The sequence below is a fragment of the Poromitra crassiceps genome (assembly GCF_964638095.1).
Source record: "Poromitra crassiceps genome assembly, chromosome: 6".
Lineage (NCBI taxonomy): Eukaryota > Metazoa > Chordata > Actinopteri > Beryciformes > Melamphaidae > Poromitra > Poromitra crassiceps.
Window position 1 is genome coordinate 49,705,131 of NC_139627.1, and position 15,290 is coordinate 49,720,420.

At 43.5% G+C, this 15,290-nt stretch overlaps 1 protein-coding gene and 1 pseudogene across 2 annotated transcripts in view; one reads left to right on the forward strand and one right to left on the reverse strand.

Annotated features, from left to right (window-relative positions):
• The first annotated feature begins 6,501 nt into the window (after positions 1–6,501).
• LOC310777957 (ceramide-1-phosphate transfer protein pseudogene) lies at positions 6,502–8,647 on the forward strand (annotated as a pseudogene). The gene is made up of 2 exons: positions 6,502–6,638; positions 8,044–8,647. The product of its transcript is annotated as a ceramide-1-phosphate transfer protein pseudogene (transcript).
• A 4,386-nt stretch (positions 8,648–13,033) lies between these two features.
• Positions 13,034–15,290, reverse strand: part of tfcp2l1 (transcription factor CP2-like 1) — a gene marked incomplete at both ends in the record, with an annotated part of 33,556 nt that continues 31,299 nt past the window's right edge. Inside the window, 2 exons of the mRNA XM_083639559.1 lie at positions 13,034–13,071; positions 13,279–13,330. Coding sequence (XP_083495685.1) covers positions 13,034–13,071; positions 13,279–13,330 — 90 coding nt within the window. The remainder of the gene's footprint in view (positions 13,072–13,278; positions 13,331–15,290) is intronic.

Sequence of the window (15,290 nt, forward strand, 5' to 3'; positions counted from 1 at the left end):
AGACGAAACCCAAGCCTCTGATCCCCCCCCCCCACCTCCCTTCATCCCGTCTGTCTCCATATATCGGCTATTATTCCATATTATGATGCTTCTCAAACCAATATAACTGCAGTTTAAATACTGCAAGCATGTAAAAACGCTACACTATAGCAAGATCAAAGTGAAAATAATGTTCTAAACGCATCAGCTAGAAAAATATAGCCTATTAGATTGGTGAAAGTTTGTCCAGAAAGATATCATTTTCTCTCGCCTGCTGCAGGAAGGATGATGCACATAAATATAGCCCACATTATGTAAAGTCATTGCATAAATTTGTTTTTATTGTAAAACTAAATCTAGAGGCCATTCTCCTGCAGGACACGGCTCATATTCTACTGTTTTCTATTGAGATGCTGCCTCTAGAGGCCATTCTCCTGCAGGACACGGCTCATGTTCTACTGTTTTCTATTGAGATGCTGCCTCTAGAGGCCATTCTCCTGCAGGACACGGCTCATATTCTACTGTTTTCTATTGAGATGCTGCCTCTAGAGGCCATTCTCCTGCAGGACATGGCTCATAATCTACTGTTTTCTATTGTAGTTTTTTATTTGTGTTTCAGATGGGAAGTCGAAGCAGCCAAAAAGGCAGTGGTGCTTATACGTGAATATTGCTTTCCTCATCTTGCTGGCCGGAGTGATTATTCTCCTTCTCTATAAAGGTATTACTGAAATGTTTTCATACATCTGTTGTTGAATCACTGATAGCATGATTGAAGAGGCATCATTATTTGGTTCCAATCATTCAGAGTATGGAAACAGGACTCAAATTAATACATTCATATTTGTTGTAGCGATATACTGTTAAAATTCATATTTATACCAGTTTATACAATTTAACTGAAACTGAACTATTGCAACTTGTTTGTCTCTGTCCCAGTTTTCATGCTGGAGTCCTCACTTTCTGCCGCCGGTCAGGAGACAAAGAGCCTGCAGAGCGAACTGGACGCGCTGCAGAACAAGGTCTGATTGACACTTTTCCATTTCACTGAGCAGATCTCATATTGGCCAGGCAGTTTCAATTGAGTTCAGTTTCATTTTGTTTTGTTTAATTCAGATCAGTAAAGTTAGGTGAAGTTTAGTGTATTTCACTTTAGTTCTGTTAGCGCATAATACAGGTGTAGCAGGCCAATTAACCCCCTGCCAAACTATACTCGGGTATAGTCTGGCCTAGCATAAAATATACTGCTGGAATATACCGCCCCAGTGCTGCTGGGGACTCGACATAGTGCAGTGCTGAATTTCGTGCAATTCATCAAATCAGAACACGGTTTTGCGCCATTGTAATCATTGTATTATTCTGAACTAGTGCAGTGCCCATTCCCCCATGCACCACCCCGTGGGCGCTTCCCCCGCGCACACACACTGCACTCTGTCAGGTCCCCCTAAGGCTAAGCCAAGTTTGAAGTCGATCCGACAAACGGTTCTCGAGATACACGAAGGACAGACATACAGACAGTCCTGGAATAAGTCCAAATTGCATGAAATGCGGCACCGCACTCCATCGGGGTCCGAGCAGCGCACTCCCCGAGTTTGAAGTCACAATCGGACAAATGTTTCTCGAGATAAACTGCTTTTTGTGTTGCCAGCAGGTGGCTCTATGTCAAATTGCAATAAATTCAGCGCTGCACTACTTCGAGTTCCCAGGAGCACACTCCCCAAGTTTGAAGTCATTCGGATGAACGGTTCTCAAGATAAACCACCTTTTGTGTTGCCAGTAGGTGGCGCTGTGCCAAATTGCACAAAATTCGGCACTGCTCTATGTCAGGTTCCCAGCAGCACACTTACCGATCAACTTAGTTTGAAGTCGATCAGATGAATGGCTATGGAGATGAACCGCTTTTTGTGTTGTCAGTAGGTGGCGCTATGCCAAATTACACATAATTCAGCTCCCTGCACTCCGTTGAGTCCCCCTAAGCGCACTCCCCGAGTTTGAAGTTTGAAGTCGATCAGATGAATGGCTATGGAGATAAAGCGCTTTTTGTCTTGCCAGTAGGTGGCGCAATGTCAAATTGCACATAATTCAGCTCCCTGCACCTCCTTGAGTCCCCCTAAGCGCGCTCCTCGAGTTTGAAGTCGATGGGACGCGCTTTTTGTCTTGCCAGTAGGTGGTGCTATGCCAAATTGACATAATTTAGCTCCTTGCACCTCCTTGAGTCCCCCTAAGCGCACTCCTCGAGTTTGAAGTCGATCGGACAAACGATTCTCAAGATAAACCACTTTTTGTGTGGCCAATAGGTGGCGCTGTGCCGAATTACACGAAATTCGGCACTGCACTGTGTCGAGTTCCTCTCAGCACACTCCCCAAAGTTGAAGTCGATCTGACGAATGGTTCTTGAGATAAACCACATTTTCTATGTTGCCAGTAGGTGGCGCTATGCCGAATTGCACAAAAACAGGGCACTGCACTGCACAATAGGGCACACTCCCAAAGTTTGAAGTCGATCCGACCAACGGTTCTCGATGGCATGCAGCAGATGATGCTCATCCATAAGCAGTGGTGGAAATGGTCAGGTTTTACTCTGGCAACCCTACTTACACAGGATGCGGGTTCCCGGAAGTGGTGTTGCCCTGGAGCAGTGGTTCTCAAAAGTCCAACAGACACTTCACACACAGCCCTTCACAATAAAGGTCACACAGACACTTCACACACAGCCCTTCACAATAAAGGTCACACAGACACTTCACACAGCCCTTCACACTGAGGGCGCTTTCACACCTCCCTCGTTTGGTCTGGACTTTTGGACTTTCCAGTTTGATCCGAACAAAGACGACAGGTGTGAATCCTCCCTCGGACCCCTGGTCCGGACTAAACAGCTGAACCTTGGTCCGAGGAAAAGAGGTGCTCTCGGTCCGGATCAAACTGCAACATGGTTTGGTATGTTTGCAGTGTGAAAGCATTTTTGGGATAGTTTGGACCAAATACAGGAAGTTTCATGAAGCTATTGTCAGAGGAAGAATGAAAAATGAGCCGCGGTAGCACATGGAGAGAGGAGGAGAGCACATTTTTTATTGAAATATGGCCGACGATGTTATAAAAAGTCAAATGGGAAACATTCCAACACTTTTAGGTAAGCTATTTTCAGAGATGAGGATGAGGGAGAAAGAGAGAGAGAGAGAGAGAGAGAGAGAGAGAGAGAGAGGATAGCCTACTGTATGAGAGGAGGAGAGAGCTGAAGATAAAGAAATTACTTGTCTTTTTTTAAGGAGAGTGAGCTGCACAAACATCATATTGTCTCACTGTATGCAACAAACACACAGACACAGAGACACAAACTAGTCCCTTCATTAATATCTGACACAACGCAGGCAGGGGGAAGTCCAGACCATGGATAGACAGCCAGACCTCGCTCAACAGGCAGGGAAAGATTGACAGGTGGTCCAGCAGGCTAAAGGTGGATACTTTCTGGAAATAGGTGTGGCTTATTATGTTGTAGTATGCCCAATTAAACAGTCTCTCCTAACAATTGGCAAATAGCCATTTATTGTTCTATCAGGCATGTATCATTGGCAACAATGAAGGCGACATTAAACTGACATATTTTGGAATGGAGTTTGGCACAGCATTCGCTCCATGCAGGTGACAATGCTCCCCGTGCATAACCGCTGGCATTCTTTCTTCAGCTTTGGATGGCAGTAGGAGCCTATATAAGAGCCTAGTCATGAAATGACTGATTTGGTAGTTTTGCCATTTCCAAAGTGGCGCGAGTCAAACTCCAAAACGCTGTTTCAAATGACAAAGGAAAAACCTCACCCCCCCTCCTGATACCAACAAACGTTAGGGTTGTGCTACAACCCAGGTTTTACGAGTGAGAACGAGAGCTCTCACTAGTGCCTACAACGCTGCATAGCAGCACTATGGAAGACTGTCATTTTGCTCCAAAATTACTTTTCATTAAAACCGACCACCCACCCGTAGGTGGCGTGGTGCCCCCCTGGGGCTGACATGGCCACCCACCTCACCCACGTGACTACGTCACCTCCTGTCAGCCCCAGGGTCCGCCACTCATTTCTTCCAGCCAGCTGAGACCCGACGCACCCCGTGACGCATCGACGCAGCGAGGCTGGGTAGTGAGAGCTCTCGTTCTCACTCGTAAAACCTGGGTTGTAGCACAACCCTAACGTTTTACTTCGTTTCGAACTCAAGCTCTCACTAGTGCCTTAATTCAACCGACCTTGCTGCCGGGAGCACCCCACAGGGCGACCCGAAAGGCACCGGTGAACCACGGCCGTATGGCAACGTTCATGCCTGACCGTCTGACATATTAGAGTGGCAACGATACTACTTTCTTGCCACCGACAGCACCGCATGCGCGAATTGCGAACCGGACACGTTGAGACTGTAGTACCTGACAAAAGTGTGATGAGAGGACCATGAGGCCGCGGCACACATGTCCTCCACCGAAACACCACGCAACAACGCAGAGGATGCCGCAACACCTCGCGTAGAATGCGCCTTGATACCCTCCGGGGGAACCTTGCCCACGGCAGAGTATGCCAACGCGATCGCCTCCACTATCCAGTGTGATAAGCGATCCTTGGAAAGGGGCCCGCCCTGGGCCTTTTGCCCAAAGCAGACCAACAACTGGTCTGTAACACGTAATGAACGCATCCTGGCCACATAGGCCGAGAGCGCCCTTACGGGGCACAGCGTATGCAAGCGTCTCTCCTCACCCGAACTGAACGGCGGGGGACAGAATGCTGATAAGTCTATGACCATAGACCTATAGCTGGCATAAATATTCTTGGGTTGGTAAGCCGGGTTAGGTCGCAACGTAACCCTGCGCCCATCATCCCCAAAAACCATACAGGCCTGCTGCACCGAGAGGGCAATCAGGTCACCGACTCTCTTTCCTGACGATAAGGCCAGCAGCAGCGCGGTCTTTAAGGACAGAACCTTTCAATCGGTGGAGTCCAAGGGCTCAAACGGATGACCCGTTAGCCCGTCCAGCACCGTAACTAGGGGTGTGCCACCTTAGGCACCTCACGATTCGGTTCGATTACGATTCAGGGTGCTACGATTCGATGATTAATCGATTATTATGATTATTACGATTAATCACGATTTTCGATGCATCTTTTTCCCCATACAGGATTTCTTTGTCAGTATCTTTTTCCCCATACAGGATTTCTTTGTCAGTATCCATTAATTAAAGTAAACAAACAAATTTACCTCCATTATCTTTTATTTAGATCAATCAGACCAAACAATACATCCAAAACATTTCCCACAACAAAAAGCTGCTCTTATTCACAACAAATTACAGGTGAGATTATTTTAAATAAAGTGCCTTTAGAAATAAGACTTCTTTTCTTTTAACCAAAATTCTCTGCTGTTTTCACAGATTTCTGTACTGGCAGGATGAATACAAAAATAGCTTATTCTGTTTATTCTATTCAGTAATAGAAAATAAAACTTTTAACTAAAATCCTCTGCTTTTTTCACAGATTTCGGTACTAGCATGTTTGTTTAATACAAAACAAATAGCTTATTCATAAATAATAAATAATAAATAAAGACTTCCAAACAAAATCCTTTACAAATGACCAGTGAGCAGCATAGCATCCCACAACAAGCAAACGTTTTGCGTGAGGTGCTGCCTCATGTTCGTGGTGTTGCCACTGTACTTGATTCGTGTTTTACACGTCTTACACACGGAGTAGCTTCTGTCAATCGTCGTTCTGCCTTCATGTTCATAAAACCCGAATTGCCTCCACACGGTGGATTTTAACCCAGATGGGTGAATCTGACGCTCAGTCAGAGCAGCTAGTGCGTTAGCTGCCGCCGCCATTTTCTCTGTATACAGTCGGTCTTATGAGTCCGTCCCTTAAAACTGTCCGGCCGGCTTTTTTCATTCCGGGCGCTACGGCTCTGTTTCTGTGGTCAGGAAAAGTAATCGATAATCGAACATTTTGCATCGATTTGAATCGTTACGTCATCGCGATGCATCTAAGAAACAATTTTTCGGCACACCCCTAACCGTAACCAGGTCCCATCGGGCTTCAAGCGAGACTACTCTGCGTTGGTCTCATCTACTATTAGAGGTAAGATGTGATGCATTGATATTAAATTTATACTGTTTAATAACAATCGAAAAAGTTGCTCGTAGCTGCTTTAAGGTGGGCAATAAGACGGAACGAGCCTAGTATGTAAGAGAGCTAACTCAGAGTTAACCGCGGAGCGTTTGAAAACACGTCTTCTCAGTGGCTGGAAGAAACGTAGAGTGGCGGACCCTGGGGCTGACAGGACGTGACGTAGTCACGTGGGTGAGGTGGGTGGCCATGTCAGCCCCAGGGGGGCACCACGCCACCTACGGGTGGGTGGTCGGTTTTAATGAAAAGTAATTTTGGAGCAAAATGACAGTCTTCCATAGTGCTGCTATGCAGCGTTGTAGGCACTAGTGAGAGCTTGAGTTCGAAACGAAGTAAAACCCATTCACACACACACACACACACGCACACGCACATGCAGGGGGTGGTAGAGGAGTGTCCCGGTCAGACCTTCCAGGTGTCCCTGCTGATGTCCCACCTGCTGACGGCACCAGCCTCCGCCTGTGATGTGTTGCTGCAACCCTACCTCTCCAGCTGGGACGAGCTCGTCAGGTGAGCTCGTTAGGAGGAAGCAGGAGTATTTATTGATTTATTTGTTTGTTTATTTGATTATTTATATTTTTATTATATATTTATATTTATATACTTTGTTTATTGGGTTTTTAACATGCAATTTGTGTCATCAGATCATTTATAATACAAAAAAATGATATTCCCTCTATAAAAAAGACGTGATAAAAGTGACAATTGACATATTGCTAAACAACATAACAGCTTACAAAGAAAGAAAATAATACCAGTGATGGGCAAGCTACTTGGAAAATGTAGTAAGCTAAGCTATCAGTTACACTAGATTAAATATAGCTAAACTACATTGAAGCTATCCCCAGAGAAATGTAGCAAGCTAAGCTACGAGCAATATGGCAAAAGCAGCTTGCTACATCAAAGCTACTTTTTTTCTCACATTGAATCAACTTCATGTCAAAGAACAACTTTCCACCAAACAAATAGGCAGGCAAAACAAATCTCATTTTGATTGTTTATTATATTATAAAACACACTGAAACTCTCACTGGCACAATATTCAAAAACAGACAATAAAACCTGAACGTCTTCTTCATCACTGCCAGTGCCTCCCTCTGGCTCTGCCATCTTTCAAAGTTCATTGCTGATGTGACTTCGCCAGCACATGACATATTTTGCCCTACCCAGTCTTCATTGCCTAAACCCAACCCAATCAGAGGCAGAGTAGTGCCGGGTCTTGCTGCAAGAGAGGCAAGGATGCTAAAAAGCAAGGATGAGACAACAACACTTGTTGTCTGTCATAATGGAACTGGAAGTGCTTTATTGGCTACACAGGCACACTTGACATATGCAATGTCTCCTTCTGTTTAATCCAAACCACAGCAGAAATCTCCACTGCGTGCTTTGCTCATGGATTTTCTCTGGCGAGTAGCTTGTAGCTTTTGCGGGAAGCTACAAGCTACTTGGGTCTATAAATAGCTTAGCTACTGAAAAAGCTACTTGGTTCAAAAGTAGTGAAGCTACCACCAAGCTACTGAGAAATGTAGTTAAGCTATGTAGCTTCACTACTTGTAGCAAGCTACTGCCCAACACTGAATAATACCCCCCCCCCCCCAATAAAAAAGAAAAAACGAAACAGTCAGCAAGTAGTGTCAGTAATAGACACTAATAGTCAGTACAGCAGCATATTCACCCACACCACAACAAACACAATATTGATACGCCTCCAAACCACAAAAGTTGTTTCAATCAGGAATGAATGAGAAATTTATCCTCTGAACAAATTGGAAGAATGGACCCCATATTTCCCCAAATTAATAGATAATATTATCCCAGATTTACATAAATGCATTCATTTATAACCTCTAACATGAATGAAGGCCTTTGTGGGCCACCTAAGCTCATTTGCCCTGTTCTGTGTTCCCCCTACCAGGTTCATGGAGGCTCTGGGCCCGATGGTTGGACTCATATCGAACGAGATAGAGACCAAGACCAATATAATCCGCCAACTGGCCAAGCAGGCAGACAAGAGCCCCAAGGCGGAGCTGGGCACAGACCCACACGCAGTAGACTCTGTGAGCACAGAATCGGAGGCCAAATCATACACGGGCGCTTACCGCTCTGTGCGCTCCATGATCCGGGCCGAGCTGAGCCTTGGCCAGGTGGACTTCCACCGGCAGACAGACTCGGGCTGCCGCACGCTGCTGCGGCTGCACCGCGCCCTGCTGTGGCTCAAGCTCTTCCTGGAGAAGCTGGCAGAGACACCGGCAGCCGGCGGGCGTCTCCGGAGTCCCTCGGAGCTGTGCCGCGAGGCCTACCAGAGCACACTGGCCCAGCACCACACCTGGTTTGTGCGCCGGGCGGCCGAGCTGGCCTTCATCGCCATGCCCGAGCGGGGCTTCTTCTACAGGCTGGTGTGCGTGCAGAGCCAGGAGGAGTTCGGTGCCATGTTGCACAGAGTGGTCCAGGCCATCGGAGAGGTTTACGACAGGACTCAGGAAATGCTGGAGGAACATGGCATGCTGGAACTGCCGTAGGAAAGGAGAACAGCAGAACTGGATAGATACAGCAGTAGCAGCACAGCCTCTGGTGCCAGGACTTACTGTGTACTGTGTCGTCATGCTATCAGCATCATACTGTACCAATCACACAAAGACTTCTAGCCTCAAAGGGAGGATACACTTCTTGAGAAAATGTGAATGGGCTTGATTTGATCAGTTATAAGTGCCATGTTTTCCTTCCAACCAAAGGGCAGTGGGAACAATCATCTACTGAAAGTTAGTTTGCTTTCAGTCTGAAGACATTCCTCACCAATAAACTTGATTTTGTGAGATAATGTCTTGACGTAGAGATATGTTTTAAAGCTGCGATTGTAATTTATTTATGTAAATGGTTAATTTTCCATATACATGCGACAGGCTAGTTCTAGATACCTCATACCCATCATGATTATGCAGTTATTATCCTACTACATAAGTAATCAGTTTGTGCTGGACACTCAATATTAACTTGTAGAGAGCAGGCCCGTAGCTACCATTGAGGACACCGAGGTCATGACCTCGGTATTTTCAAAAAAATATATATTATAAAGATATTATTATAGAATATTATATTATATGGGGATACATTTATTTTTTTGTATAATTTTAAAGCAACAGCACAGTAAAGAGGATATAAATCTAACATGATGTCTGTAGTTCTTCTTAATTGTGCTCTCAAAGTGCACCAGATTGAAGCATTTTACTTTAAAATGGACAACATTTTCTATCCGGGGGACCACAGCCCCCCCCTGGGCCCCCCACACCGCACTAAAATGACCTCGGTATTTCTCAAACCCTGGCTACAGGCCTGGTAGAGAGAACAGTGCAGTCTTTTATAGTGGCATAATTCTTCTCTGAGTGAGTGAGTGTGAATGGGATGTATGCATTTTTATATTCTGCCTTTTTTTTTTTTTTTTGTGAGAAAATCACAGTGACTAAATTCTACCAACATGCCATAATTCTAGTATTGTGTTATCTTTGGCATTTGAGTGTCATTGTGGTGTTGTGTAATGTCACTCACTATCCAGCAGAGGTCCCAGTGCTCTGCCGCTGACTAATCTTGGCTTACATAATGTTTTGGATATAATCAGCTCTTTGTGACACTCGCCATTTACCAGGACACACATTGTGGAAATGTCCCATTGCCAGTAGGAACAGGTTTTTGAATGAACCCAACTGGAAACATTATATGTTAGAGCTTACACATTAGGGGGAAACAAATAGGCTAATTCCAGATCCAATGAATATAATGAGCTGATTGTAAATTTTTTAATTTATATATTTTAAAAAATATGAATTCAATTTAAACACACATAAACCAGCCTAATTAAGATTGCCTAAGAGACATGCGTAGAGTAAAAGTCTAGAGTCTAGAGTAAAAGCTAGGATGTGTGTCCAGAGTGAAAGTGTATGTGTGTGTGTGTGTGTGTGTGTGTGTGTCTCTGTGGCGTGCACGCGTGTAACACGGAGAGACTTGCGTGTGCAGTTATCAGTCACTTGCGCTGCTCTCGATCAGACTATTTTAAACCCACAAATACCTCTAATGCCATGTAATCCTGGCTCTCCCTTCTCCACTGGTCGTCTTTCCAAGGAGACAGCCAAGAAAGCAGAAAGATCAGGACAGAGCGAGGGCACAAAGAGCAGAGAGAGAGAGAGAGAGAGAGAGAGAGAGAGGAGGAAGGGCAGAAAACGGAAGTGCACTTCTGCTGTAATCTTGTCAAGTACAGAAGAGAGAAAATCAAATCCAGCCTAAAACAGGATTCACATATTTATTAATTCCATTGGTCTTGGGTTGTTCAATCTATATTTGTGACTATGGACAGATTTCTTTAAGGTCTCTTCTAGAGTATCACAGCAATTGATATGTGGGACAAATGTGAACTTGGACAGACCGATTTGACATGAAACCAACTAATACAGGATTTGTTCATTTGTCTTCTCTTTGTCTGTACGATGATTTGACAATTTACTTTTAACTTGCAAGTTGGCCTGATGACTATAATCAGAAAATCACTCCTACTGTAGGTATACTATGGGCTCTATCTTCCCACTGGCCTTAGGCGCTAAACTGGCGTTAAATGCAAAAAAACGCGCTTTGCGCCTGCCTCGGGAAGATAGCATCATGTTTTTAGTCATTTCGGCGTGGCACAGTGCCAGAATAGGCCAGAATGGGCGTTTCGGCCTTAAATACCAGCCTAACGCTATCTTCCCCCCTGGCGTTAATTTAGCATTTAGCGCTTTTCAAAACCAGGCCTTATTCAGTGCGCAGGGGGGGATTTGTGCGTAATTATGCGCAGCTCTCCTCTGCCATCTCACTCTCTCTCCCCCTCTCTCTCTCTCACTCCCTCTCTCTCTCGCGCGTCAGACAGGCACAATGACCGATGAAAGAAAAGTTGTTATACCGTAGTTTTGAGCCCCTGTCATTCAGAGGCTGTTGCATCATCCTACCTGTGCAGTGGGGGAGAAGAAAAGGTAGCGAGAGAAAACGATATCATTCTGCCCAAACTTTCACCAATCTAATCTCATCATGACATCCAGGGATAGGCTATATTTTTCTAGCCGATGCGTTTAGAACATTCTTTTCACTTTGATCTTGCTATAGTGTAGCGTATTTACATTTGCTGTATTTAAACTGCAGTGAGATTGGTTTGAGAAGCATAATAATATGGAATAATATATATGGAGACAGACGGGGATGAAAGAGGGAGGGGGGGAGCTCAGAGCGCTTTGGTCGGGCTTTTCTGAGCGGATTGAATCGCTCCGTGGAATGGAACATGAAAGGGACATTGTGATTAGTTTACTGCACTTCTCCAATGGGCACGGTGTGAATAATTCTACGCTTAAAAGGCGTGGTTATAATGCTTAAGGCCGCGTGTAGCGCCGACACGAAAATATGACTGCGCCGGTCCATGCCCACTAATATAGGCTGCGCCTGGCGCTAAGCGCTAATTTAAGGCCAGTGGGACGATAGGGGCCTATAACTACAGTATATAAATCACTCCTACTGTAGGTATATTATAACTGCAGTATATAAATCATTCTTACTGTAGGTCTACTATAACTACAGTATATAAATCACTCCTACTGTAGGTATACTATAACTACAGTATATAAATCACTCCTACTGTAGGTATACTATAACTACAGTATATAAATCACTCCTACTGTAGGTCTACTATAACTACAGTATATCAATAACTCCTACTGTAGGTATACTATAACTACAGTATATAAATCACTCCTACTGTAGGTATACTATAACTACAGTATATAAATCACTCCTACTGTAGGTATACTATAACTACAGTATATCAATAACTCCTACTGTAGGTATACTATAACTACAGTATATAAATCATCCTAATGTAGGTATACTATAACTACAGTATATAAATCACTCCTACTGTAGGTCTACTATAACTACAGTATATAAATCACTCCTACTGTAGGTATACTATAACTACAGTATATAAATCACTCCTACTGTAGGTATACTATAACTACAGTATATACATCACTCCTACTGTAGGTATACTATAACTACAGTATATAAATCACTCCTACTGTAGGTCTACTATAACTACAGTATATAAATCACTCCTACTGTAGGTATACTATAACTACAGTATATAAATCACTCCTACTGTAGGTATACTATAACTACAGTATATAAATCACTCCTACTGTAGGTATACTATAACTACAGTATATAAATCACTCCTACTGTAGGTATACTATAACTACAGTATATAAATCACTCCTACTGTAGGTATACTATAACTACAGTATATAAATCACTCCTACTGTAGGTATACTATAACTACAGTATATAAATCACTCCTACTGTAGGTATACTATAACTACAGTATATAAATCACTCCTACTGTAGGTATACTATAACTACAGTATATAAATCACTCCTACTGTAGGTATACTATAACTACAGTATATACATTTTTTCATCATTACTGGTAATCCATCATTCGCCTCAATAGATCTCTGTTACCCATAATTTGCATCGATAGATCTCTGAGCCAGAAATGTGTGTGTGTGTGTGTGTGTGTGTGTGTGTGTGTGTGTGTGTGTGTGTGTGTGTGTGTGTGTGTGTGTGTGTGTGTGTGTGTGTGTGTGTGTGTGTGTGTGTGTGGAGCAATGCAGTACATTAGAAGCACTGTTTACAACTAATTACAAAGCATATCAGAAATGAATCAATAACTTAACACAAATACAAATGAAATGGAAATAAACAAACCAAAACGTATCAGTAAACTAAAAGCTCAAGATGTTTAACTGTAGTCTTGGGAAATGACACCTATTGCAGAGTAGGGAGACTAATAGAGCTTGAATCCGCCAGATGTCGAAACTCTTAGCTCCACCTGCTGGTCATTTCAAGACAACATGGTAGCCATCAGTGTTTTTGTCTGGGGAATATAAAAGACAGAAAACAATTACACCCTAAAAGGCAGAAAAAAATACCGGCATAAAAGATCGTTCCAAATGACCAACAATCAAGTATAGACGGGATGAATGCATGGATAGATGGATGAATGCATGGATGCATGGATAGATGATGGATGCCATATGGACGTGAAACACTGAGATGTGAAGCTGATTATAAAAAGCCTTACCCCTCATAGTGCTGATAATGAAGCTTGTTTCTTCCCTGAAGTTTTGCACCATCTGAAATGAATGAACAGAGTGGATTACCATCTGAAATGAATGAATGAACAGAGTTGATTACTATTTCTAAAATGTGAATGAACAGCGTTGATTACTATTTCTAAAATGCTAATAAAAACCTTTAATTGGAGTTGATCTTTGACTACAGTACGTACCACACCTCTCGACACCACTACCCTTTAGTTTAAAATGTATATATATATTTTTATATTATGCTATATAATTTTGTAGGAGCAGGTGTCACTGTTTTGTCCAAATGGCAGATATCTCATTTTGGAAGAAAAATCTACCCCTTCTCTTCATCAACTTTAGTTGGAGTGACGATGATCATCAGAATCACTTTTATTGCCACAGTATGCAAGATTACATTTCAGGAATTTGTCTTCGCGTTCATGTCAATATTCAGATAAAGAAATAGGAAAACAACAAAAAGACAATCACAACATTAGTGCAGTCCAATATACACAATATAAATACACAAGTGGAGGAGGCATAAAATATGAATCTACATTGAATTTACAGTCCGAGTTAAATAGGCATTAAATTAAATATGAGTTACAGTCTAAGCGATGCTCGGTGTAGTTAGCAAGAGTAATCTAATGGCATCAGCCTCTATCTTTTAATAAAAAATAAAAAAAATCCTTCTCAAACCTACTAATGCTACTTATGTTACTTATTCCTTCTCACCTTTTATTTATTTTCTTTATTTATTTTCTTCTCTTTTCTTAAGTTATGGTATTATATTGTTTTGTATTGTGAAGCGTCTTTGAGCATTTGGAAAAGCGCTATATAAATCCGATGTATTATTATTATTATTACTATTTCCTACATGGTGCTACTCTAGTCTATCAAAATATCTTAGCTGTCATTGATTGTGTTACATAGTGGTTTTCTGTACTGTTGACAAAATGTGTTATTGTAAGTGGCTTTGGACAAAAGCATCTGCTAAATGACGTAATGTAATGTAATGTAATGTAATGTAATGTAATGTAATGTAATGTAATGTAATGGTGTAACGTTCTGGTAGAAGAAGCAGCTATAATACTTTAAGTGACGAGTGAAGCCCAGCTGCAAAGTGATGTTTGGTGTGGGGGGGGCGGGGTGCGGGAGCAGGTAGTGGGGGTGGGGTTTGTGGGGGGTGTTAGTAGGGACCTTGGTGGATGGGGCGAGATGTTGTGGTCTTGACAGACCTCAGTCTCTTGCCGAGGGGGAGTGTTTTGAAGAGCTCGTTGCCAGGGCGGGAGGGGTCGGCCATGATCTTACGAGATCACTTCAGTGTTCTGGCTGCATGCGGGTCCTGGAGGGATGGCAGGTTGCAGCCGATCACCTTCTCAGCACAGCGGATGATGCGCTGCAGTCCGTTAATGTCCTTGAGAGTGGCAGCAGCATACCAGACGGTGATGGAGGAGGTGAGGGTGGACTCAACAAGCTTAACGGTCACTGACTGCAGGGCAAAATGGATGAGAAGCCTCAGCTGTGAACCTGATTTGTGGCGTTGAGAGGATTTTATTTGTTTGGACAACTAGAGAGGTCACCTGGTGCCGGGCAAGCTTAGTCATCACTTTATAGCAGGGATGTCAGAGATACGGCCCGCGGGGCGGATCCGGCTTAAAGTGGGTGCATCTCATTGTAAAATTGGACTTGGCCCAAATTGGGCTTCAAACGGCCCAAATTGGGCTTCAAACGGCCCAAATCGGGCTTCAAACGGCCCAAATCTGGCTTTAAACGACCCAAATTGGGCTTCAAACGGCCCAAATCTGGCTTCAAACGGCCCAAATTGAGCTTTAAATGGCCCAAATTTTTCAGACGCCGGCACGCGCGTCGGCCCGTATCGGCCTGGCCTGCTTGGTATCTAATGCCCGGCCTGAATTATGATCCCAGTCCGCCCCTGAACAAGATGCTGTCGAAAAAGAGAAAGGTTGACACGGAATGCAGGCAGTTTCAAGAGAAATGGAAAGAG